Source organism: Vipera berus, assembly GCF_964194415.1.
Source record: "Vipera berus genome assembly, chromosome: 3".
Classification (NCBI taxonomy): Eukaryota; Metazoa; Chordata; class Lepidosauria; order Squamata; family Viperidae; genus Vipera; species Vipera berus.
The window spans coordinates 64,548,132-64,574,847 of NC_138204.1; the positions used below are offsets into that span (position 1 = coordinate 64,548,132).

A 26,716-nucleotide genomic window follows, 5' to 3' on the forward strand; every position below is an offset into this window, starting at 1 on the left:
TAATCCTTTCAACCAGGAAGTGCCTCTGCACTTCTGACCTGAGTGCAAAAAAAGAAAAAAAGAAAAAAGAAAAAAAATCAATGAAAAACCAGAGCCACTTACTGGTCTTATTGCTGAGACAGCTTAAAATTGTTGGGGCACAACAATTTATATTATCATGTTTTTCTGCTGATTGAAGGCCTGAAGGAGTGCACCTTAAGGTAGCCATGAGGAAATGGCCTGGGGTGGGAGGGACCTTTAAGAGACTTTCAGAATTACCTCTTAGTTTCAGCTTTGCTAGCTGTGACACACTTACTATGAAATAATCCATACAAGTTTTTCTTCTTCTTTGAGTTCTGCAAGGATGATTGGTTTTCATCAGTACTTGGTTTTATTATTTACTATATTTATGTAGTACTTCTCACAACAAGTGCAAGATTCTCTGCAATCCTTGAAGGTAAGTTAGGTTTAGAGGCAATGGCTGATTTGCACAACATGTCAAATTATTATTTAATTATGGTTTATTGGATAAACCATTAACTGATTTCACACATTATATAATGTTATAAATCATGGTTTATATAACAACAACAACAACAAAGTTGGAAGGGACCTTGAAGGTCATCTAGTCCAACCCCCTGCTCAGGCAGGAAACCCTATACCATTTCAGACAAATGGCTGTCCAGTCTCTTCTTAAAAACGTCCAGTGTTGGAACATTCACTGCTTCTGGAGGCAGGTTGTTCCACTGGTTAATTGTTCTAACTGTCAGGAAGTTTCTCCTAGTTCTAAGTTGCTTCTCTCCTTGACTAGTTTCCATCCGTTGCTTCTTGTCCTGCTTTCAGGTGCTTTGGAGAATAGCTTGACTCCCTCTTCTTTGTGGCAGCCCCTGAGAAATTGGAACACTGCTATCATGTCCCCCCTCGTCCTTCTCTTCATTAAACTAGACATACCCAATTCCAGCAACCGTTCCTTATACATTTTAGCCTTCAGTCCCCTAATCATCTTTGTTGCTCTTCTCTGTACTCTTTCTAGAGTCTCAACATTTTTTTTACATCGTGGTGACCAAAACTGGATACAGTATTCCAAGTGTGGCTTTACCAAGGCATTGTAAAGTGGTATTAATACTTCAAGTGATCTTGATTCTATCCCTCTGTTAATGCAGCCTAGCACTGTGTTGGCTTTTTTGGCAGCTGCAGCACACTGCTGGCTTGTATTTAAGTGATTGTCCACTAGGACTCCGAGATCCCTCTCACAGTTACTACTATTGAGCAAGGTACCCCCTATACTATACCTGTACATTTGGTTTCTCTAGAACCTTACGTTTTTCACCATTGAATTTCATTTTGTTAGATAGCGCCCAGTGTTCAAGTCTGTCCAGATCCTCCTGTATCTTAAGCCTGTCTTCTGGAGTGTTGGCTATTCCTGCCAGCTTGGTGTTGTCTGCAGATTTACCAACCATGAGCCTGGGCTTGCACATAACCTTTCCCTACAGTGTCTCATAATTCAGTTCTTTAAGACAAAACAATTAATAATAAAATAAAGAGTATGATGAAACTGAGCAAGAAGTATGGTGGGTTTGTAATTCAAACAGGTGTGTCAGTGCTTAAGAAAATATTTTTCACATTTTCTTTTCATTAACGTGTCACAATTGGCCAGTATAAGTTTTGTTCAGTCACAAAAAACTAGTAGGTATTAATATCTGTCGGGAGAAAGATAATTACATTTTTAAGAGGTCTCCGTGCTCAATCCTTCTTTCTAGTCTCAAAGTGATAGTTATATTCATAGTAATTGACTAACCTTAAGATGGGCATTTATTGAAGCTAGTTTAGCCTTCTTTCTTAGGTCTGAATATATACACACCAATGTTTCCTTAATGAAGCTTAACACAGTTGGCAAATATTTCACTCATAAATCCGTCATTTACCAACAAATTGACCCAATAAACATTGATTCAGTGAAAACCCTGATAATGAAAGCTTTCTTCATGAGGAATAATGGACAGATTGTCTTTTTTTAATCTGTTCCTTTTATCTACATGATTGCAAGTGTCAATAAATCTACTTGCACAAAGTCTGAATAATACCATAGGATACTGTACGCTTCCCTGGTTGTTTTAAACAGATTACTTTGTGACTATGGAATTGAGTTTGATATATGCAAAATAATATCCAATCCATGCATTTATTTGCTACTGTGGATGCAGGGATATTCACGGGAAGTCATAAAAAAGTCAAGATGGCAATTATGACTATGTGACATAGTCTTTGCTCCTTTTAATGTATGTCCTATGTATGACATACTTAAAAAGGGGCTTGAGGTCCATTCACAGGATCAGGACTATCTCTTAACTCTTTTTTATCCCTCTCTCTCATACATATGCAGAGATGTTTTCTTTCGCAGCTCTGCAGAATTAGATTTATCAGTCTGAATACTAATACAGGTAGTCCTCGACCTACAATAGTTCATTTAGTGACTGTTCAAAGTTATAACAGCACTGAAAAAAGTGAATTATGATTGTATTTCACGCTTATCTCCGTTGCAGCATCCCCATGGTAATGTGATCAAAATTCAGATGCTTGGCAACAGGTTCATATTTGTGATGGTTGCAATGTCCTAAGGTCAAGTATTTCAACTATTAATGGAATGGGGAATGGGGAAGCCAGATTCACTTAACAACCATGTTACTAACTTAACAACTGCAGTGATTCACTTAATAACTGTGGCAAGGAAGGTTGTAAAATGGGGCAAAATTCACTTACAGGGGAATTGTTTCACTTAGCACCTGAAATTTTGGTCTCAGTTGTGGTGGATTTAAGTCGAGGATTACCTCTAATAGGACCCAAAGTATTTCATGATTAAGTACTATAGGTAGATGGGAGCAATACTCCAGAACATTAATAGGCAAAATCCTGGAAATGGGAACAGATGCAGATAACACAAATTTAGAACTATTGGAAAAGAGATCACCATCAGGAGTCTCTTTGTACATTGTTGGCAAAAGAAATGGAAAAGGTCCTAGGTGGTGGGGAGTGAGGTGGATGTATAGGAAGAAAAAAGGAAAACATAAACATTATGTACTGGAATTTAGAGAAAAAACGTACGGATGTGAGCGGCTTTAATATTTTTCTATGTCTCTAACAACTGAAGCCTGCCTGACAGTGGTTGTGTTGAACGATGATGGCAAAAGTTGTCCTAATATTAAACAGAACTTATTTGGACTAGAACTTATTTGGACTAGAATATTAAACAGAACCTATTTGGACTGATTCTGTTATTTGTTATACATTACAATGTCCTAGGTCAGGGCTTAGAGTTCCATAAGATCTTGAGAACCTTGTTCTCCAAGAGCTTTGGTTAAGATCGATTGAGTTCCTTGTTGGATGTGTTTTTGTCTGTGTTTTCAGTAGGGTGATAGAATCACATCTTATTTTTAAATTAAATTATGAAATTGATTAATTAAATTAATAATTACATTATGAAATTAACCAAATTAGTTTAAAATTGGATAATCATTTATCTGAAATAGGGCTTTCTGCTAGAGCAGGGGGTTGGACTAGAAGACCTCCAAGGTCTCTTCCAACTCTGTTATTCTATTATTCTGTTAATTATTTATTATATTCTGAATCAGCTAGAGTTGACTTGGGCAGCACCTAGATGGAATTAAATAATTAAACAAATAAATAAATAACTCAATTAAGAGAGTTAAAACTTATGTTTCTTGGATGTCTTTCAGCTTAATTTGCAACCTTATCCTGTTCATCAATAAATTAACACTACTAAGTTGACTGGGGTCTGCTCAGTTAAACATACAAGCATTTGAAGCTAAGTTGTAACATGTGCAACTTTCAGGAATAATAGTTGAAATAGAATACCGCATGAGACCAGAATAGAAACATAAGAAGTGAACTGGAAGATTAAAAAACAAAGCACATGCTTAAGATCTTCAACATTAAAGGAAGATGACTGGGAATATTAAATATGGAACGATCTGGAGATAATTTGAAAAAGACAAGGACGTAGGTAGTAGCTGTAGTGCTAATGCCTATCCTAACTACATGGCCAGTCCTGTTTGTGAATTTGAGTTTTTACTGTTATTATTGAGTTTATACACAGAAACACTGTGAAGTCACTTTCATTTTAAAAACTGTAATATGCATACGTGAGTCAAAATTACATCAAGAATCTTAAAAGAAGCTTGGATTATGTGTCAGTCTGAGTCATGTGAAGGCTGGGATAAGTCATATTCTTTTGAAATTCTTTATGGAAATGACTTCTATGTGCGCTCTTGAACAAAATTGCAGAAAGAGACTTTTCAGAATCTAGTAGTGCTGCAATGCTTCTCGGCCTTTTGGTTAAATCAAGTCTAACAATATAACAGCCAAATCAGAACACTGAACATGACAGTTTTATGAAACTTAATGAAGTTTCTTATCCTTGTTCTGAATATTCAAATAAGATTTTTTATATATATAAAAGATTATTATCTAAAGAATTATCTTCTATTCTGTACACAAGCTTTATTTTCGTATATGTTTCCGGCGCATTTTATCAGAAAGCAAGCAAGCCTTTAGAAGGCCAAAAAAGATCTTGATATGGCTTTATACTAACAGGTAGAGCATCAACAGAAAATTGATCATTCTTTATACCTCACAGTCATCCTCTGCAAAAGTGACAACTGTAATTTAAAAAAGCATGGAAGAAAGTTTATTTGTACAAGGAAGTAAAAATGGATAGCTAAATGAAATTATAATTAATACTGTATATTAATTAAAACAAATTATGAAGGAAACTCGTTGGAAATATAATGACATACAGGTAGTCCTTGATTAATAACAACAAGTGGAACTAGAACTCTATTTGCTAAGTGGTGCATGTCTTACATAAGTCATGATGTGACTGTGATGGATTTTAAATCTTTTTTTGCCATGGTCATTAAGCAAATCACATGGTTGTTAAGTGAAACTGATTTCCCCCTTGACTTTGCATGTTGGAAGCTGGTGGGGAAGATCAAAAATAGTCACCATATGTCCTGTGGATACTCTCATAAATACATACTGCCATGTTTTCCCGAAAGTAAGACCCTGTCTTATATTATTTTTGCCTTCAAAAGAGGTTTTAGGTCTTAATTTGGGGAGTGTCTTATATTTTTTGTGACACCTGCCTCGCCTCACGATGGCAACACCAACAACCCCGTCCAGCAGCCTGCGTGGCTGCCAACCCATTTCTACTGCAGCTTCCTGCCCCATTGTGGCAGCGAGGTGCGACGGAGTGGGCAAGGTCCTAATTAGGGCTTATTTTGAGGGTAGGGCCTATATTAGCCCCTCCCCCAAAAATCAGGGTAGGTCTTAGTTTAGGGGAGGGGTTTATTTCCAGGGAAACATGGTAGTTGCCTAGCACCTGAATTGCAAACACATGACCTTGGGGATGCTGCAATATCATAAGTGTAATGGCAGGTCATAAATCACTTTTTTTCAGCACAGTCATAACTTTGATCAGTCTCTAAATAAATGATTGTTAATCTGAGGACTACCTCTGTAACATATTACTGATATGAAGACTTATAAATAGTATAATTTTGAACAACAGCAAAAAAACCAGAGTTAAGGTCCAGGGAAGCAGAGCTGTCATTGGGCCTTTTATAATTCAAAACTGCACAGACAGTCATGGGAACACTCATGTTTGCCCACATTACACCACTGCTCTGCAAGCTGCTCTGATTCTCAGTAGGCTTCCAAACGCAATTCAAGGTGCTGATTATGACTTATAAAGCCCTTCGTGGCATGGAACCAGGTTATTTGCAGGATCATCTCTCTCCAATTCTTTCTATCTGTCCCATTGGATCTAGCAGGGTTCCAGATCCCACCTGTTAAACAATACCACCAGGTGGAATCTAGGGATTTTGCCTTCTCTATTGCAGCGCCTCTCCCCTGCAACACCATGCCAATTTGTGGGGTCCTGACCCTGCTAGCATGTCATAACTCCTTGAAGATCTGGTTGTTCACTGAGCGTAAAGTCTGGAGGTTAGGTGTGATTTTGTGCTGATTTGCTTGCCATCGCTGGAGTTGGTTTGCCTGCCATCATTTCATTAATAATTGTGGTTTGTAATATTTTCTTTTTATTTAGCCAGGGTGGCGCAGTGGTTAAAATGCAGTATTGCAGACTAACTCTGCCCATTGCCATGAGTTTGATCCCTATGGCTCACAAGGTTGACTTAACCTTCCATCCTTCTAAGGTTGGTAAACTGAGGTTCCAGATTGTTGGGGGCAATATGCTGATGTGTAAGCCACTCAGACAGTGCTGTAACCCCTGGTCTGTGGACCAGTAGCGGGCCATAGCATGCCAGCAACCGGTCCGCAGAAACAAGGAAAACCCCATCCGCAGGATGCAGGCAGCACACAAAACCACGCCCCCTCTGGTCCGCGGAAAAATCTCTCTCCAGGTAACCGGTCCCAAAAGGTTGGGAATCTGTGCTGTAAAGCACTGTGAATTGGTATATAAGCCTAAGTGTTCTTGCTATTTGATCTTAATCCTTTGTACACTGCTTAGAATTGCAATTGTAAGATGGGCAGCTATATATAGTGCATACATTTACAGACATTTCTAAAATATTGTTTTCACTTTGTCATTATGGGGTACTGAGTGTAGAGTCATTAGAAAAAAATATATTTTCATCAACTGTAGAATCAGACCATAGCATAACAAAATTGACAAAAGTGAAGGGGGTCTACAGTGCATTCAGAATACTTTTTGAAAGCACTGTAACCCCAGTAAATAAAAACAACAACAAAACTCTAACAGGACAGGAGTACAAGCAAAGAGGCAGTTGCCTATAATAAGACTAACCCAACAATAGCAATCACCATCAGAACCCCAGCAAGGACGCAGATGCTGATGAAGACAAAGTCACTGGTATCTTGAGCCTTGCTCTCATAGACATCTGCCACTCCTACATCCTTTGGCTGGGACTCCACCAGATTCTCAGCATACTGGTTCAGCCTATAGGAATTAGAGCCAGAGATCAGATTCACAAGGGCCTCTTTCCTTTTAGGCTCACATTGCACTTCGTATTGATGAATATCCTCTTGGTCTCCATCGGAAAAGTCAATGTACAGAATGCTGACAATCACAGACGTGTTGTTTCTTTTCTAAAAGAGGGAAGGAAAGGACAGTTTTTAAAAATAAATCTGTTTCTGGTACGTAAAGCTTTGAATACAGATAAATAAGGCCATTCGAGCAAGCTGAAGATGGGCAGCAACAAGTGACAAATTATGGCTTTCAGCATTCAGTCCTGTGGTGCCAAGCGGGAAGCAAAACTGGATGCTTTTTGAGCCCTTGCTGGCCTGCCTGGCACAGCTTTCCCAGCTGCATTTGGCTTGAAGAATCGGATGCTGTATTGTGCAAACCTGAAAGGAGACAGGTGGCAAGACGACTTTACAAACTTGCAGGTAAGGTGTTTTTTTTTTTGAGGGAAAATTGTGCAGTAATTTTGCAACTTCTCAGTGTGATAAATGGGTAGGCTGGCTCGAAATGGTACGAAGCTTTGTGGATATACAGATGAAGTTTTGAAGTGAAGAACAATGCCAATATTTTTGTGACCACATACTGAGATAAGGATCCACTTAGAACATATTATAAAACGGTTTAAATAGAGCCATGGCGTGCAAATCATTTAAGCTGCTTGGGTGTTTTTATTTTTATTTCTGGGATCACCACCGGCAGAGAAATCTTCTGTAGCTGCCCCAATGAACTATAAAAGAATATGTTTTACAGGTTGTGGTACCTACCTTGTGGATTAGAAATCCTTGACCTTTTGGGCCTTTGGGAAGGCTGTACAAATCTGGGTTTGTTTGTTTTTTCTTTCCTTAGGTTTTAAGGGCATAGGAACCCAGTATAGTGTTTGGGATTGAAGATAATGCATGAGCTGCCTCAGCTTTTGTACTTGTGCATTTATTATGTTTGCTTGTACTTGTATATATGATGATTTTATTGTTTTGTATTGTGTTCCACCCAGAGTTATTTGCTTAAGACTGCTGACATGATAAAGTTCTTAAATAAATAAAATAACATAGATGAGCTGAAATTCACAACATAAACAACCCTCTTTCCTTCCCTGACGATAAATGCCCAGTTTATGTGCACAAAGACTGTACTAAAATTCTGGGGTCAAACTGATTATCGTGAAGTGGGACATCCATTATGACTTTTTTAAAAAAACTTAAAAGTAGCAGTAGGAGGTTGATGCCTTAATTGGACTGGGTAGCGATTAGTGACCCTATTTGAGACACTTTCTTTCTGGAAGCAGTTCGTTATCAAGGGAGGATTTTCTCTCAGTGCAAAGAAGCAGAATGATCACTAGGACTTCAGTAGGGAATGAAAGGGTTAAGTTCCATTTCCCTGCCTGTGGTGATCCCAAAAATAAAAATTCCCAAACAGGTTAAATACAAAAGATGGAATGTTAAATCTAGTTTGGTCCTCTGTTTTTTATTATATTATTTGAGTATGTTTTAAATATAAAGGGAACATCTGGAATTATTTTGTTTGGTAAACAGACTATAGTTTTCCATATAAACTAATGCTTTTCTTCACAATTTCTTTTTAAAAAAATCATTTTCTCAAACTATCAGCCAGAGAATGATAATGGGCTTGTGTCCTTGAAAGAAAGTAAGCTACAATCAATTTTCTTATATAGTTTTACATACTATATAGGGTAGAGAAGAAAGAAAGAAAGAAAGAAAGAAAGAAAGAGAAAGAAAGAAAGAAAGAAAGAAAGAAAGAAAGAAAGAAAGAGAAAGGAAGGAAGGAAGGAAGGAAGGAAGGAAGGAAGGAAGGAAGGAGAAGCAGTAACTTACAAACCTCACATTAAATAAAATAATAATAATATAGAGGAAGACCCAAAATCCCTGTGACTACTTGACCAAATGGATGCTTCAATAGGGCACTGAGCAAAATTATGTGTTCTGAGTCATTAGAGATGTATAGGTCGACACCACATATATTTTCATGTCATAAATTACCATATCTTATAGGTATATCCAATGCATAAAAAGGCAAATTAACATTTCCTTTTATCTTCCTCTCTAAAATATCAGAGGTTTTTTTTAATGTGTATATGTATACATGAGCGGGTATAAAACTTATCAGGAATCTTTTGTGTGCTACTTTGAGTGAGTTCATTGCCGATATACCAACATATCTATGACTGATGATTCAATATATTAAATAAACATCTATATAAGATGACCTTTTCTTCAGTAATGATCATTTTTGACTTCTGCCTTAATTGTCCAATGATATGAGTGTATCGTTGTTAATCTCATGAACATGTTAGTCTTGCAGTTTCTAATTATTTGTGCTCAGCTAGCAAAGCAAATGGTAGTGTCGATTGGTGAGGAGGACTTCAGAGAAGAGGATTTTCCTCACCAAACCTCTGAAACACATTCAGTGGTAGATGCTATCATGATCAAGATGTTACAGGAACAATGGACCTTTCTGTGGTTTTCATAATAACACAACTGCTACTATATATATGGGCCATAGGTAGACAGCTCCTTTCATCTTGGTTCAGCATTAGTAGCTAAAACTCTGCCCTTTCAACACAGATAACGTACTTGCGGTTCTGTGCCACAGGTTTCAAATCTTGCATGTATCCGAAAGGTCAAGCCAACCACTTGTGCAGGGCAGGAGGGGACTCCTAAGTAGATTTTATTTCGCTCCAGCTGAGCCAAAGACTGTGTGAGGATTTGGATCTGAAATTCTGTCCTTGTGCAGCTGACATTCATAGGGACAACTACATTGAGGAGAAACAAAACAAAGAAGGAATCTGTGAAATTATAGAATCATAACAAACAGTCAGCAGCAGCCTCCAGAGTTAATGAGCATGGCACAATACTATCCATAAAGTAGAATATATGCTTTCTTCTAAAGTCTTATACATGCACCAAACTACCACCCAAACTTAGAGATAATAAAACCAAGTTGGTCTACCATGGATATAACCTACCATGTACTTCTTGTGCTACAACTCCCCATATAGTATCCCCTAGACTCCAATACTTTGGGAATCTACATGAATATATCACGCCAGAGAGTTTTCTGCTGACATTAGATTCTCTGGATGTGACAGGATTGTGAAATTGATTAGGAAACAGGTTAGGGTTAGAGTTGGGATCTCATGATCTCTAGTTTCCCCAAGGAATTGGTGGGCAACAAAAGATTGCTGTTGTTGTTTTTGAAAATATGACCAAGTGTACATGCCTCTGTATATGTCTTTTCAGTCAGAATACTGAACTTAGATAGAAGCATAGTACATAGAACAGCACCCAAAAAATTGCAAAAACAGATGTATTCAATCAAGATCATGTGAAGTACTAATACCACTCTATAAAGCCTTAGTAAGACCATACCTAGAATACTGCAACCAGCTTTGGTCTCCACACTATAAAAAGATGTTGAGATTCTAGAAAAAGTGCAGAGAAGAGCAACAAAGATGATTAGGGGTCTGGAGGCTAAAACATATGAAGAACGGTTACAGGAACTGGGCATGGCTAATCTAGTGAAGAGAAGGACCAGAGGAGACATGATAGCAGTGTTCCATTATTTGAGGGGCTGTCACAGAGAGGAGGAGGTCAACCCATTTTCCAAAGCACCTGAAGGCCAGACAAGGAGTAACGGATGGAAACTCATCAAGGAGAAATTCAACCTGCAAATAAGAACTTTCCTGACAGTGAGAACAATCAACCAATGGAACAAACTGCCTTTAGATGTTGTTGATGCTTCATCACTGGAGGCTTTCAAGAAGAGACTGGATTGCCATCTGTCAGAAATGATGTAGGGACTCCTGCTTCGGCAGGGGATTGGACTAGATGACCCACAAGGTCCCTTCCAACTCTATTATTCTAATTATTCTAATTCTTCATCAGATCCATGGCCAGAGAAATTGGATGGCAGTTTATCCAAATTTCTCCAGAGGAAAGAGAACATCAACAATTTCTCTGAGGTAGAGTTCTTAGCAGTGACAAGTTTTGAAAATCTATATATAAAATAGGAATTCTCCTCTCGTATCTTCCCTTTGGATTTAACTGATATGTGAGAAGCTATCAGGAGTGTAGAACATTCCTAGAAGGAGAGGAGGGAAGAAGGACATTGATGAGCCTTGGTGGAGCAGTGGGCTAATGCCTCCTTAAGTGACACCAGCTGCCTGCAATTAGTGCAGGTTCGCATCCCACCAGGCTCAAGGTTGACTCAGCCTTCCATCCTTCCGAGGTAGGTAAAATGAGGACCCAGATTGTTGGGGGCAATAAGCTGACTTTGTAATAATGCCGCTTGTGTGTGTGTGTGAAAGCCCTAATAAGCAGGCATATACATAGAATGAAGGCTACTGCTAAGCTTGTAAGCCGCCCTGAGTCTTCGAAGAAGGGCGGGATATAAATGGAATTAAAATAAATAAATAAATAAATAAATTGATACATTTCTCTTCTTCAACAAATCGTAAGTAAAAGAGCACTAAAATACTATGTTTCTCTAGAATTCTTTGCATCTTTGAAGGATTGCCTAAAAAAATTCTCTCTACTAAACTGAATGAAAGATGTTCCAAAGAAACACAAAATGTATAGTATTTGCCAAGCATTACACCAAACATGTAACCTTTGTAGTCATTTCAGTTGCTCAGGAAGTTTTAATATCTTCTTCTTGTGGTCCAAACTCAACACATAAAGTACTGGGTTGTTTTGTGAGTCCTATGCTCCAGTTATATTTTAGAAAACTGACATCATCACAAAGTCTCCCACACTAGAGATCTGGAAAAGCCAGCCTTCAGTATTTCAATATTTAAAGTAAGAATCTTATCTCTTTCTGTTCTGATATACTACCAGCCAATGTAGAATACACATATGCCAAGCGCTAAAGGAAAGACAGCCCTATAAAAAAAACAACCTAGTTTTAAAAAGAGGTTATATGAAAGAACAGAAATATTATATTGATGTTTAATTACCCTAAGTTGGTGTTTAATTACCCTAAGTATCTAGTGATTATATCAACACCTATTATATAAAGTATTTTTTTCAAACAGTGGGATACATTATAAAAAATTGGTATGGAGAGGAACTAAAGTAGGACGAAACAAAACAAAAGATGGATGCTTTATCCAGATAATCCTTGTTTAATGTCTGCCATTACAACAGTGAGGGAAAAGTAATTTTACAATCAGTCTTTAAATTTATAACCTTAGCAGGTCTATAAAGCAAAGAAAAGTTGACTTCCAGTTTGTGTCGCAGTGGAACAGGACGTATGAAGGCAGGGCTCTGCCTTCTGCGCCCAATTTTGCCCTGCTGGGGCCCTAAAAAGGTTCTAAAATCACCCCTGAAGAGGCAATGAAGAGGAGGGATGTCTTGTTGATCATGGAGAGATGGCAGTCTTTCCATTCGATCCAAGGAAAGCCCTCCAAACTGGCAGGGGAAAGACCGGCTACATTCCTCTGGCTGGCCTTTAGCTGCTGACAACCAAAGAAGAAAAAAGCACTACTTAATACAGCATGTTTGGAACTGGGTGAGAATATTGACCTTTTTTTTTTACTATTTTACAACTGAATTTCCTGGGAAAGGCTCCCAAGAAGCTAAAAACCTCCGAATATAAATGGAAGCGGCGTTTTAATTTTATAGGGGACAGAAACATACAATACTGAAGTGCAAGTAACATAAAGCTACAGTTTTGATAAATTTGAGAACTGAGATAACTGTTAAGATTTTCTCTTTGAAAAAAACAATCATTGAGGCAAAGTGTAAGAAATCAATCCTTTGTTTTAAGAGTGGAAAATGGACTTTGATTGACATCGGTGGATTGTGTACAGCACTATAATTTGCTTCCTGGCTGCTTGGTGATTCCTAGCTCAGGAGAACAGCTGGCAATAAAGGAAAATATTTAGGCATACTTGTCACCCTGACTAAAGACTGTAATTTTTAAAAATTAATAAAACTTTTATTTTAAAAAAAGCAAAGAAAAGTTGAAGTAAGGCCATAAGCATTGTCCCAGTTTCATTTAGTGACTGTTTTGCCTAATAACCAAGTTGCCAATCTAAGTTGTGGTCACTGAACAAGGGCTACCTGTAGTAAAATCATTATTGTTATTAGTAATTTTTATATTAATTCAGATGCCTGTCTCTGTATGTACAGGTAGTCCTCAACTTACGGCCACAATTGTACCCAAAATCTCTATTGTTAAGTGAGGTGTTTGTTAAGTGAGCTTTTCTCCAATTTATGACCTTTTTTGCCACAGTTGTTAAGTGAGTCACTGCAGTTGATAACTTAGTAAACTGGTTGTTAACTGAATCTGGCTTTCACATTGATTTTGCTTGTCGGAAAGTCACAAAAGGGGATCACGTGATCTTGGGACACAGCAATGGCCATACATATGACCAGTTGCCAAGCATCTGAATTTTGATCACATGATCATGGGGATGCTTCAAAGGTTGTAACTGTGAAAAATGGTCATAAGTCACATTTTTCAGTGCTGTTGTAACTTTTAACAGTCACTAAACGAACTGTTATGAGGACTATATACAGTGGTGGGATTCAGCCAGTTCGCACCAGTTTGGCAGAAATGGTAGATAATTTTTTGTTGCCCAGGCCCAGAACGGACTTCCGGAAGTGACACACACACACACACACACACACACACACACACGAACAATTCATCAGTGGAAACAACTTTCCTCCAGAGGTTGTGAATGCTCCAACACTGGAAGTTTTTAAGAAAAGATTGGACAACAATTTGTCTGCTATCTACATCAGAGATAAGGGAATAGTTTTGTACAGAGATTGACAGTTGTATGGTGGAGTTTTATATCATTGGCAGCAAATAATGTAAGCAGATCATCCATTTAAAGCTCTAAACCAAAAAACAAATAGAAATAGGTCTAAAATTTGTCTAAAATATATTTTGGTAGAAGTTTTTCCAGCTGTGGTCTCTGCTTTTGCTGCAGCGTTGAAAACTGGTAACCACAAGAAGGCCAAAGAAGAATCCCAGAGAAGTAACCAGGCTAAATTTAACATAATGATCAGAACTAAACAACTACATTTTTGGCTCACCAATGTTTCTAGAGTTTAACACCACTGCCAGAGAGATTATACATATTGGGCAGCCCCATTTATATTAAAGCAGTGCTTGGAAAACTTTATTTCCCTTTGGAGTTCATTTTTCACCGTGTAGTGAGCAATCTTGGAATAATTTCAGTCTGTGATCATATCCATAGCACCAGTTTAAATTCCTCAGTATTGAAAAAAAGGTGCATTTTTAACCTATTCGTTTGAGGGGGGATAGAGGGACCAGAGCAAAGGAACAAAGCCGAGCTGATGCCTTCTGCAAATACATAACAGATGTATCTCAAACTGGTCCCTTTATGAGTACAGAGAAAAGAAATTAGTACATATTCCACGACCTCATACTTTAGTTGGAAGAAATATTTAGAAAAATGTTTTGAACAGCATCTATAGTTTGAGATGATACCACTAATATGTCTATAGAATAATGATCAAACATAATTCTTATACAGAAATAAGGTACAAATCTTGTGTTACATACTGTATATTTTTAACACCTTCAAAATATTAAGACTGATATATGTGTGGATGTAAAATTAGGACAGAAAAATAAGTAGATGATCCTGAACACCTCAACCCAATTCTAAATCAGCTACAAAAATAAGGCAATTCAAATAATGAAGTTGCCTGCATTTATGCGGAACATCTCTGGAAGTGCTCTCAGGCCATAAAGCTGGACATTCTGCTGGTGTGGAAAAAAAATTCTATCCAATAACAACACAATAAAATACAATAAAAATGCTACGGTGAAAAGAAAAGTGTATATGATGAGCAAAATCAAAAATGCTCATAAAGATGCAGTTCCTGGAATGGTCAAGAAGGAGTTGAGGCAACAGGAGACCTATTCATGGCCACATAGATTTTCGGTGAAGGTGGGGAAATTTCCAATTAAAAAGTTCAAATCTAGAACATTCAAAAGAATACCTTTAGCAGTTTCTGATTCAAACTGGAACCTTCTGGTACATTGAAAAGCATGTTTATATGTAACAATGGGGGGAAAAATAAAGTTGGCTGATATAAGTATACAGTGTAGGAATTAGTTACTGTGGGTTTCATTATTCAGTGAAAGCTAATCTCCATATAGAAGCATTCTAGAACCTTTGTGAGCTAATTATCTTCAAACTATTTTGCTTTTCTCTTGATCCTCACATTTTTTAATTTATTTTATTCCACATAGTTTATCCAATAATAGAGCTTACCTCCAAAATATGCTACCGAGAAACCTCGGTTGGCTATATTCCTGTCAGTGTGAAGTACCAACAGCAAGTTGTTTCTGCTGGATATAATTGGAGATAGCATTTCTCTCCCACACCACTTTCCTAGCAGAGATGCCTTCTCAGTACCTCCATCAAACACAGCCAAATGGTCATAATCACAACCATCTGTCAGGCTGTTCCGTCCCTCGAGATCCAGGTCCAGGAAAAAAACTTTGATTCGATAACCTAGCGGCAACTGGATGGTCCAGCGACACTTGATATTATTGGGGTAAGAGTGTGGATACTGAGGACTGGAGAAGTTTCCTTTGACAGCGGTATACACCTCCTGACATGCACCTGGTTGCAAAGGAAAAACAAATGAAATGCAATGGCAAGCAACAAAAACATTCCTTTTATTGTGCAGGACCACCCAGAAATTCTGTCTTCAAACTTCTTCCTTTACTTCAATGCATTTTTTAAAATAGTTTTCAGTCTACTCAGACTTGGTTTGAAGCTATGATACAAGGAATAGAAATCATACACCATTATATTGGTGGCCTAAGCTAAAAATAGCTAAAACTGGAAAAGTGGGCCACTATGAGTAGCTGATAGCAGGAGGCAGCTATCTAAGCCTATCGTTATCAGAAGCCAATGTCAGGAGAATTTTATGCTGAAGTTCAGTCTAACATTGTCAGCCATTCAAGACAGACCAGATTAGGAAACCAAAGCCATTCATGCTAATGCTACTTTTATGATAAGGTTACAGTCACAGAATCTTGCAATGCGTTTCCTCCCCCCCCCCTTCTTATCTTCATATTAACTAGGGAGGGTCTTGTCTGAGACAAGTTATTCAGGTTACAGTTTTGGCCCAGACTCAGATTTCTTTCATCTGAGTGTCCCAAAGGTGCTTTTCTAAAAGGCAACTGGACTTTCTTGGGTTTTTTTTCCCTTTGAAAATGTTTCGCTTCTCATCCAAGAAGCTTCTTCACTTCTCCAGAGATGAGAGTTCCTCGGTTTTGTGCTTCCTCACCACCTCCACCACCTCAATGCCTGTCTCTTAATGTTCATGCTCCTGGGATTTTTACTCACATTTTTTTTGTGGTCAAGATCTGTTCTGAATATGTGCCACATATCCTAAGCTGATCTGAAGCTTAGGTTCTCCAGAATATAGTAAATAAAGTGGCAGTATACTCAGAAAAAAATATTCAATGTACTAAAAAAAAAGATATTATCAGAGGCAATGGATAGTGGAGCCAATGTTATGTTGCCTTAGGTAGCATTGGGGGAACCCTTCTATTAACAATACACAAATTGCTTAAGGTTCATTAAGAAGGCTGGAAAACTTTGAATAATTGAGTTTCATTTCATTTGTTGATTTTAAAAGAAGGAGGCTCTTTCAATGTAGGCAGAATCTCATGTTTTGGGCAAAGAATAGTGGATATTATCATTTGACTCAATCAAATCTACTATGGGCATAGAGCAGCATAAGAAAATTGGGATAAATTTAAAAAGCTAAAAAATAAAAATAAAAAGCTATGCAGGGTTAAATAAACTGTTAAAAATATTTAAAAACATGTCTCTATCTGTCTATCTGTCTATCTATCTGTCTGTCTATCCATCTATCCATCTATCTATCCATCTATCATCATCTATGTATCTCCAAAAGTCTAAAAAAAATATTTGGATTTATTTTCCAAGAAGGTTCCAAAATCACTTCATACATTTGGTATTATAATACTGATTTGTGATAAATATTGATCTTTATATCACACCTGAAAAGAAATAGGCCTTGAAGCCTTTGTTAGCAATGTTAAAGTCAGATTTGAATACAACCAACAGTTCATGTGCAGAAGATACCACCTCTGGAGGTTTCGTATTTCCACAGTAGTAACTGAGAAGTGCATCTTCCATTGTGGGCCCATCAAAGATGGCCACATAGTCAAAATTACACTGCTCACTGTGTTCCATCTGGAAGTCAACAAAAATCAGTTTGATAACAGAGTTGGATGTTCCTTGGATGACCCAATGGCACTCAGCATTGTTGGGATAATTTTCTGGGTAATCAGGGCTTGTAATTGATCCAGACAATCCTGTGAGCACACCCCCACAAACATCTGGAAGCAAGAAAACACAATATGTATTAAAATAAAACACAGAGATAGAAATTAGAAAATTTCCTCCGTGGATTCCAGATGCATTCCACCACATCACGGGAAATAACTGCAGCCATGCCCACCCAGTGGGCCACATCCCCATGCCCCCCTGAGGACACCACAATGCTGATGCGGCCCTGGCACTTTGCGATAAATAAGTGGGTTTGGGGTTGTGGTTTGGGCACTCGGTCTCTAAAAGGTTCGCCATCACTGGTTTAATATATAAAAGAAGGGATGTGCTAGTTCACTAAATCTGAAAAGCACTGGATGATGAAGTGCTCAGTTACCATAATTTCACAATGAAAAAAAAAACTATTAACCAAAAAATTGTCGTGGCATTTCTGCAAACTGAAATAAAAACATACTATTAACCCCACATGCAGCCTGGCTAATAATAATAATAATAATAATAATAATAATAATAAATCCTATCTTCAGATTGTTTACTCTGGAGTAGTCATATTGAAATCAATAAGCTTTCCTTCCGCATCATTAATGGTTTGGAGATTACAGCTCGGAGTTTCAAATGGTTGGGTCATTTCTGCTTTCAATTACAGCAAGACAATAAGGAAGAAGCAATAAAACCACCATGGGAGGGAGAGTAGGATAAACCTTGAAAGCCTTTCCTGTTGCCGCTGACCTCTGAGTGGAAAAAAAATCCAGTGTGATTTCTGGATCTTTTGGATCAGTGTTCATGAAATACCTTTGAGAAAAATGAATAAATGAATATGTGTGTGTGTGTGTGTGTGTGTGTGTGTGCGCGCGCATGCACTTACACTCTGAGTGCACTATGTTTGAAAGAAATCATTAGGACTTTTGCATGATAATATCTGATGTTCCCACGATGCCATTTTTAAAGCTTTAATATAGAATGGTAACTGCTTTTGAGGGAAGTTTGAGCAAGGTTTTCAAAGCACTTTGGACTCCAAAAATGACTGGCAAGTTCCATAAACAGTTCCTGCTCAGCTATAAAACTGATGAAGTGATTTTTTTTTGCCATTTTGCCAGTTTCATGCTAGGGTTAGGATTTCAGAGCAGGCTTGCTGCCTGAGCAGTTCAAAATAGCTTAATACACATCATGAAATTTTAATGAAATGTCATGTTACATTTATTTATTAAATTATATCCTGCCCTTTATTCAGAAGCTCACCATTCTCTTTATCCCTCAATCGTTCTATAGAGTAGGTTGAGCTGATAGAGACTTGGTCCTCTTGAGTCCAACATTTTAACTTATGCTCTACACTGGCAGAGAATGAACAATATTTAAATGGATATTTTGGAAATATGTGGCATTTATTTAATATTCTTATATAAGGTCTCTTTAAGAGAGTTGTTTGTACAATTCAGAGAATAAGTACAAACCTTTTTATTTATTTATTTGTAAGGTAAAGGTAAAGGTTCCCCCGCACATGCGTGCTAGTTGTTTCCGACTCTAGGGGCCGGTGCTCATCTCCGTTTCAAAGCTGAAGAGCCAGCGCTTGTCCGAGGACGTCTCTGTGGTCATGGGGCCGGCATGACTAGACGCCAAAGGCGCATGGAACACTGTTACCTTCCCACCGTAGTGGTCCCTATTTTTCTACTTGCCTTTTTTACATGCTTTCGAACTGCTAGGTTGGCAGAAGCTGGGATGAGTAACAGGCGCTCACTCTGTTACGCGGCACTCGGGATTCGACCCGCCAAACTGCCGACCTTCTGATCGACAAGTTCAGCGTCCTAACCCACTGAGCCACCACGTCCCTTTTATTTATTTGTATCCCACCCTTATTATCTTTAAAAATAACTCAAGGAGGTGAACATATCCAACACACCTCTTTGTTTTCCCCACAACAACCCTGTTGTTGGGCTAGAATAGAGTAGCTAGCCCAGCTGGCTTTCATGGCTAAAGCAGGACTCAAACTCACAGTCTCCCACTTTCTAGCCTGGTGCCTTAATCACTAGATAAACTGGCTTGGAATAATTTATACTACTTGAGTTATTTCTAAGCTCCATAAAGATGAATGGAACAAACTACTTAATTGCATGTTGTTGATTGCAAGAAAAATATAAATATTGTAGATAGCAGGTTGCTTTCTAGATGCTTTTGGTAGTTTTGAAGCATTTCCCCAAAGGCCAGAGGAAAAGAACAAACTGCATTCATTATTAAACTGAAAATGTACTCTATTTAAAGCTACTCAAGGAATAATTTCTTGAGGTACAGAATAGTAGCATATTGCACCTGGAAACATGGGAAGTTGTACCTATTTTACAAGAGAAACCTAAAACACCAACCAACCCAAGGAATTATACACATTAAGCCATAGCTTGCTTTAACAACCATTGAATGAATCTAATGGTCAGGTTTGGACAATACTTTAGGTATAACCTATAGTTTGCAGAATCTGATGGCCAAGTTCACATCACATAAAGTCAGAATCAAACTGACTACATTGTGTTTTAGAGATGTGTGTGTCAAATGCTAGATTTATACAGCCCTCTAAGCATTAATGTGGTTTACTGGTTTTGGGCTTATTAAGATACACGAAAAGTTAGCAAACCAGTTTGCTTATGCATTGTCTATGTTTCTTTATTGTTACCAAAATTCCACAGTGGGGCTTTTACATATTGCCAGAAATTGCTTCATCTCATCCTTTGTAGAAACTTACAGCTTCTCAAGCACCCTAAAATGATAGTGGTTCTACAATACTACTATATAATGTAGTAACTCTTAGGAGAAATCCAGGTGAAAACAATTCTGACCTTTTTGGTAAACTGCTGAGAATCCTTGACTGGCCACATGGTTATCTGAGTGAAATATTAGAGTCAAGATATTCCAGGATGATATAAATGGTGGAGGAAAACTTGTGCCACAAAATTTACCAAGCAAATTTCCTTGGTCTTCAGAAATCCCATTGAAGATCTTGATGTAATCAAATTCACAATTATCATGATATTCCAGGTCAAAATGTTGAAAAGTGAGCAGAACAGAGGATCCTTCTGTTACTACTATGAGCCATGTACAATCTGTATCATATGGATAAAATCCGGGGAAATTTGGGCTTGAAATATTGCCGTATGATGCTGACAGAAGTCCACCACATTTAATGCCTACAGAAAATATCAACATTCGAAGAACAGATTAGTAACTAGAACAGGTCACATTCTGCATGTTGTCCCCTCTCGTTCTAAAAACTTGTTAAAATGCCTACACCAACTGATATTTCCAAATAGTTTTTCCCTCCCAAACTAACCAGGCCTGACCCTGATTACAGTATTAAGCTTCAGGATAAAACATGAACAGGTGAATTTGTAATTATTTAATTCCCTTACTTAGACTGTGCAGACCAGGGATAGATACATTTTTGAGGACTGAGCCTACACTTTTTTTTGCCTTTTTAAAATAAAGGCACGATGTCTCCAAAGTGGGCTAAAATAGGCTAATTTTGATGTTTTTAAAGGAATTCTGTGCAGACTCGCACACAATGAGCCTTGAGTGTGCAAGGCTCAAGTTAGTCATTTCCCTTTTACAAAAAATAATATTCCCTATGCCCTGACGAGGAGGAATCTGGAGCTGTAAGATGGAGGATTAAAGACCACATGCAGATTGTGCATAATAGATTATATTTCTTATAAATATCTTTTTAATGCTTATCTAAAACTCAACTGAAAAAAAAGATTTTGTATGCCATTTTTTATTTTTATAAAAAATTCAAAGTAGGAAACATATCTAATGCTCCTTCCTCATCCAATTTCCCCCACAATCACTACCCTTGGAGGTGAGTTGAGTTGAAAAAGAGTGACTCAAAGTTATTTTTACTCATTGAAGTCAATTCCCAATCAGTCTTGGGAATAATTTTGATATATATCCAGGTAAATGACTAAAGATACTAAACATGCCATAGTGTAATGTTCTATGTCTATGCCAATCTTTCAAGAATTTGGGAGACTCGGTTGACTGAAAAGAACATTTAAATAAAATTGGGTAACATGTACAGCAAATAGGTAGTTATTTTAGAGTAGGTAGGTTTATTCTTGATTGTTTCATTTAATTGTTTTAATTAAAGATCATTTCTATTCTGTTTATACCTTACAATGGTTTTTTAAGGAAAAAAAGCAGTGCACATACATACATACATTGCAAACAAGTTCCACCATGTGGTATATAAAATTGAATTACTGAGCACATATAACAGAATTAACAACTAGGGGTTACATTTCTTTGATTAGTCAACATACTTAGAAAACTCCTAGTTAGTAATGTATCATTACAAAATAATTTAGTTATAGAAGTCAAAATGATAATTGCATTTCCAGGCTTAACCATTAGTCCAATAATAGACAATATCCTCAATATGTGTTTACATCCCTAACATTTCTTGAAATTACCCATTGGACTGTAAGTTTTGTTTTGCAGCATGCACAAAAGGGCCATATTCATATTTAATTAGAAATGACTCTCACCAAGTTCAGTAGGAATTTACCCTGAAAGATTTGCTATGATCGCAGCCATAAAAATACTCAAATGCAGGTCAAGTATTTTCTTCAAGTGCCATTAAATAATTGTACCTTGTTTGAGTCTAAACTTTTGGCAGCAATTACATGAAATCTAAAAACCAAATGAGCTATTAGATTCCAATATACTCTAGGTGTTTTAGTTTTTAACTGCGTAGCTCAGTTCCCATTAAAATTTTATTCAACAAATATAGAACTTGGAAGGCGGAGGGCTTTATGCTAAAGTAACTTCTTCAATATAAATCTGTTCAGTACTACACAATCCAGTATTTTTTTCCTGATCCTCCTTTCTTCTCTATATTTTTTCCATTTCCCCCTCATTACACTGTTACAATTTTTGGTACTGTTAATGTATACAGAGTTAAATATAAGCATCTTCATCATATTTTACTAATATAATAATAATAATAATAATAATAATAATAATAATAATAATAATAATAAGAAGAAGAAGAAGAAGAAGAAGAAGAAGAAGTAGTTGGAAGGGACCTTGGAGGTCATCTAGTCCAACCCCCTGCTCAGGCAGGAAACCCTATACCATTTCAGACAAGTGGCTGGCCAGTCTCTTCTTAAAAACTTCCAGTGTTGGAGCATTCACCACTTCTGGAGGCAGGTTGTTCCACTGGTTAATTGTTCTAACTGTCAGGAAGTTTCTCTTTAGTTCTAGGTTGCTTCTCTCCTTGACTAGTTTCCATCCGTTGCTTCTTGTCCTGCCTTCAGTTGCTTTGGAGAATACCTTGACTCCCTCTTCTTTGTGGCAGCCCCTGAGATATTGGAACACTGCTATCATGTCCCCCCTCGTCCTTCTCTTCATTAAACTAGACATACCCAATTCTAGCAACCATTCCTTATATGTTTTATCCTACAGTCTCCTAATCATCTTTGTTGCTCTTCTCTGTACTCTTTCTAGAGTCTCAACATCTTTTTTACATCGTGGTGACCAAAACTGGATGCAGTATTCCAGGTGTGGCCTTACCAAGGCACGCGATCTTGATTCTATCCCTCTGTTAATGCAGCCTAGCACTGTGTTGGCTTTTTTGGCAGCTGCAGCACACTGCTGGCTCATATTTAAGTGATTGTCCACTAGGACTCTGAGATCTCTCTCATAGAAATGTTATCATAGAAATAACAATAATATCAATTCATAAATCAATAATGTCAATTCATTAATCAATATCCTGTTTTTCGTGCTCTTGTTAAGGTTTGATTTCCCATCAGTATTTGAAATATCTTTATCAGTTATGATTTTCTCAATATTAATTACATTTATATAGCTAAACATTTTATTCATATCAATCCTCCTCTTATCTTCATATTTCCCATATCAAAAGAAAAAAAAATGCTGTCTTAATTCTAAATCATATTTTTCATTATATCTAAGGGTCATCCGTTCTTTTAATTTTATTCAAACAAGTGCTATACACAAATCCACAATCTTGTCACACCCAGAGAATCTAATGTCAGCAGAAAACTCTCTGACCTGATATATTCATGTAGATTCCCAAAGTATTGGAATCTATGGGATGCTATATGGGGAGTTGTAGCACAAGAAACTACATGGTAGGTTATATCCTTGGTAAACCAACTTGGTTTTGTTATCTCTAGGTTGGGGTAGTCGTTTGGTGCATGTGTAAGACTTTAGAAGAAAGCATGTATTCTACTTTATGGATAGTATCATGTCAGGCACATTAACTCCGGAGGTTGACACTGACTGTTTGTTATGATTCTATAATTCCACAGATTTGTTTTTGTTTTGTTTCTCCTAGATGTAGTTGTCCCTATGAATGTCAGCTGCACAAGGACAGAATTTCAGATCCAAATCCTCACACTGTCTTTGGCTGGAGAAAGCAATTAGTTTAGACTCGATAAACAGAAATCAGGCCACCAAAGAACACAGTGGCTGGACACCATCAAAGCTGACACCAGCCACAGCATAGAAAAACTCAAAGTAGTAGTGGAAGATTGGAAGATGTGGAGACACTTGGCCCAAAGATTCACCATGAGTCAAACATGACTGAATGGATAATATCATCTTCATCAGATTGGATTTATGGTCCTTGGATATATCCTTTATATTGTGCAACAAGGACAGATTTAAAAAATTATTTAATCTTTTCAGAAGCATCATTTACTTTCCTTAGAATTTACATTATTCAGTAGACCAGCTGCCTGATAGTTTTCTGTTTCAGAGTAATATGATTGGTCTTTGATACTTGTATCTTGAATTCTTCTTCTTTGCTTACATTATGATCCACTTGCATTTCGTTTTGCCAATATGGGCATTTATTTTGACATGAATAAAATTACTTTCTCCATGACTGTGTCCATAACCAGCAGACATTATTTCTTTTTCTTCACCAGAACATGCCTATACCATGTCTATATGAGAGTAGTTAAATTCACCTATTATTATAACACTTTCAATATCTTAGTAGTTTCCTTATTATTCCTTTTCCTTCTACGTAAATTGGAAGATTCCACATTAGAAAAAAATCTTATTTAAATTTCAGCTTCATAGATGTGTTTCTCCAGGACATCATGTTCTCTGACTTTATGAAATTACTCATTCTCTATGGAAAACATACTTTTAAAATTGTATTTTTAGCTCCTTCCTTCCTTCCTTCCTTCCTTCCTCCCTCCCTCCCTCCCTCCCTCCCTCCCTCCCTCCTTCCTTCCTTCCTTCCTTCCTTCCTTCCTTCTTTCCTTCCTTCCTGAGGGCCCAGATTGTTGGGGGCAATATGGTGGCTTTGTAAACCACTTAGGGCTGTAAAGCACTGTGAAGCAGTATATAAGACTAAGTGCTATTGCTATTGCTTCCTGGCTGCCATTTACGCATTGAATGTAAGTATAATTCTCTTCTCTGATTATGACATGAAAGGATAACTGTTTTGACAGTTATTTTTTTACAAATCTGACTCTTTCAAACAAAGTCAAATCTGGGAAGCCAATTTAATTGTCAGTAACATAGTGTTGCTTGTCGATCAGAAGATTGGCAGTTTGGCGGGTCAAATCCCGAGTGCTGCGTAACAGAGTGAGCGCCTGTTACTCGTCCCAGCTTCTGCCAACCTAGCAGTTCGAAAGCACATAAAAATGCAAGTAGAAAAATAGGGACCACTACGGTGGGAAGGTAACAGCGTTCCGTGCGCCTTTGGTGTCTAGTCATGCCGGCCACATGACCACGGAGACGTCCTCGGACAAACGCTGGCTCTTCGGCTTTGAAATGGAGATGAGTTGGAAACGACTAGCATGCATGTGCAGGGGAACCTTTACCTTTTACCTTTACCTTTTAACATTGTGTTAAACTCTCAGGAAAAGATTCTGGGAGAAAGGTGAGAAAGACATCTGTTTCTTCAGAACTGAATATCTTTTTTTAATCAAAGAAAGTGACTGGTACTTCAACAGAGTTTAGGACAGAATTTTGGTGTGAGTTCATCATCAAGATGGGGATTTTTCCCTGCAGTATTTCTTTGCATATTGCAAATATTTAACCATATTTCCTTAATTTTACTCAAATAGACTTGCCTACAGATAGTACATCCTAAGAGCTCAATGGAAAATTAGTAAAATAGAAGCCACGTTTAGACTATTGTAAACATAAATAACATAAGTAATACACTAAGTATATTAACTATCAGTGGAATAGTATGAAATAATAAAGTAGTCCTCTACTTACCCCCATTCATTTAATGAATGTTCAAAGTTACAATGGCACTGAAAAGGGACTTATGATGATTTTTTACACTTATGACCATTGCCTCATTCCCCAGGATCACATGATCAAAATTCAGTTGCTTGGCAGCTGGCCTGTATTTATGATAGCTGCAGTGTCTCGCAATCATGTGACGCCACTTGCAACCTTCTTACAAGCAAAGTCAATAGGGAAGCCAGATTCACTTAACAGCCGTGTTAGTAATGACAACTGCAGTGATTCACTTAACAACTGTGGCAAGAAAGATCATAAAATGGGGCAAAACTCTATTGACAACTGTCTTGCTTAGCAATGGAAATTTTGGGCTCAGTTGTGCTGAGGATCGCCTGTACAAATGTTCTCCTCTCCTGTCATGCCTAATCTTCACAGGAGGAATAGGGGAAGAAATTTCCAGTCTGTCACAGCCATGAGGTGGCATTCATGTTTCCCATTCATTCCAATAGGGAGTTAATATTTGGATCTGCTTCCATTTGACAATTGATCACACTTAGGTCTCTAGGCTGGGTTATACACATTTGTAGTCTCAAGCTTAAAAAATGTACAAATATACCCCAAACAGACTGCTGAAATACATTGCCCAAAGTGTGTCATTAGTATGCACAATAATTCCCTCAGCGGCAGCTAATTTTCTGTAGGAAATCTCTCAGATGGGCCTGGAGAAGAAACTTAAGACATTCTATCTAAAAATTAAGGACTTTGCAAACAAAATTGAGAATGCTGCATCTACACCCTGAAGCCCCTTAATTTACCTGTCTTGGCATTTATTCCATTTGCTGTGCTCAAGAAAATTATGGTGAAAAAGTATTTCAGAAGCATCTGGGGCATCCTCAGAGAAGCGAAAACAGCAAAAGTATACTCATTGCAGGCTCTCTGGAAAGGAAAAATAGCTGGAGGGCTGTCGAATTAATAATGTAATGAATAATTTATTGCTTCTTTGAATTAGTAACATGAACTGTACTTTGCTTCCAACACTTGGTTTTCACAACTGAGATCAAATATCTCTAGAATTTACAGTGGACTGAGATATCTTGTCAATATCTTATCTGTATTTGGAAACAGTATTATTGGTTGGGATATGTTGCATAAATACCTTTTTT

General features: G+C 37.5%; 1 protein-coding gene across 1 annotated transcript; it reads right to left on the reverse strand.

Annotated features, from left to right (window-relative positions):
* Positions 1–6,807: 6,807 nt before the first annotated feature.
* On the reverse strand, positions 6,808–26,444 carry CDCP2 (CUB domain containing protein 2; the record flags this gene model as incomplete). The annotated part of the gene is made up of 6 exons (XM_081324763.1): positions 6,808–7,125; positions 9,589–9,767; positions 15,273–15,626; positions 17,042–17,383; positions 20,159–20,506; positions 26,369–26,444. The coding sequence occupies 6 exons, from the start codon at positions 26,442–26,444 to the stop codon at positions 6,808–6,810; spliced, it is 1,617 nt and encodes a 538-aa protein (XP_081180889.1).
* Between the last annotated feature and the right edge of the window lie 272 nt (positions 26,445–26,716).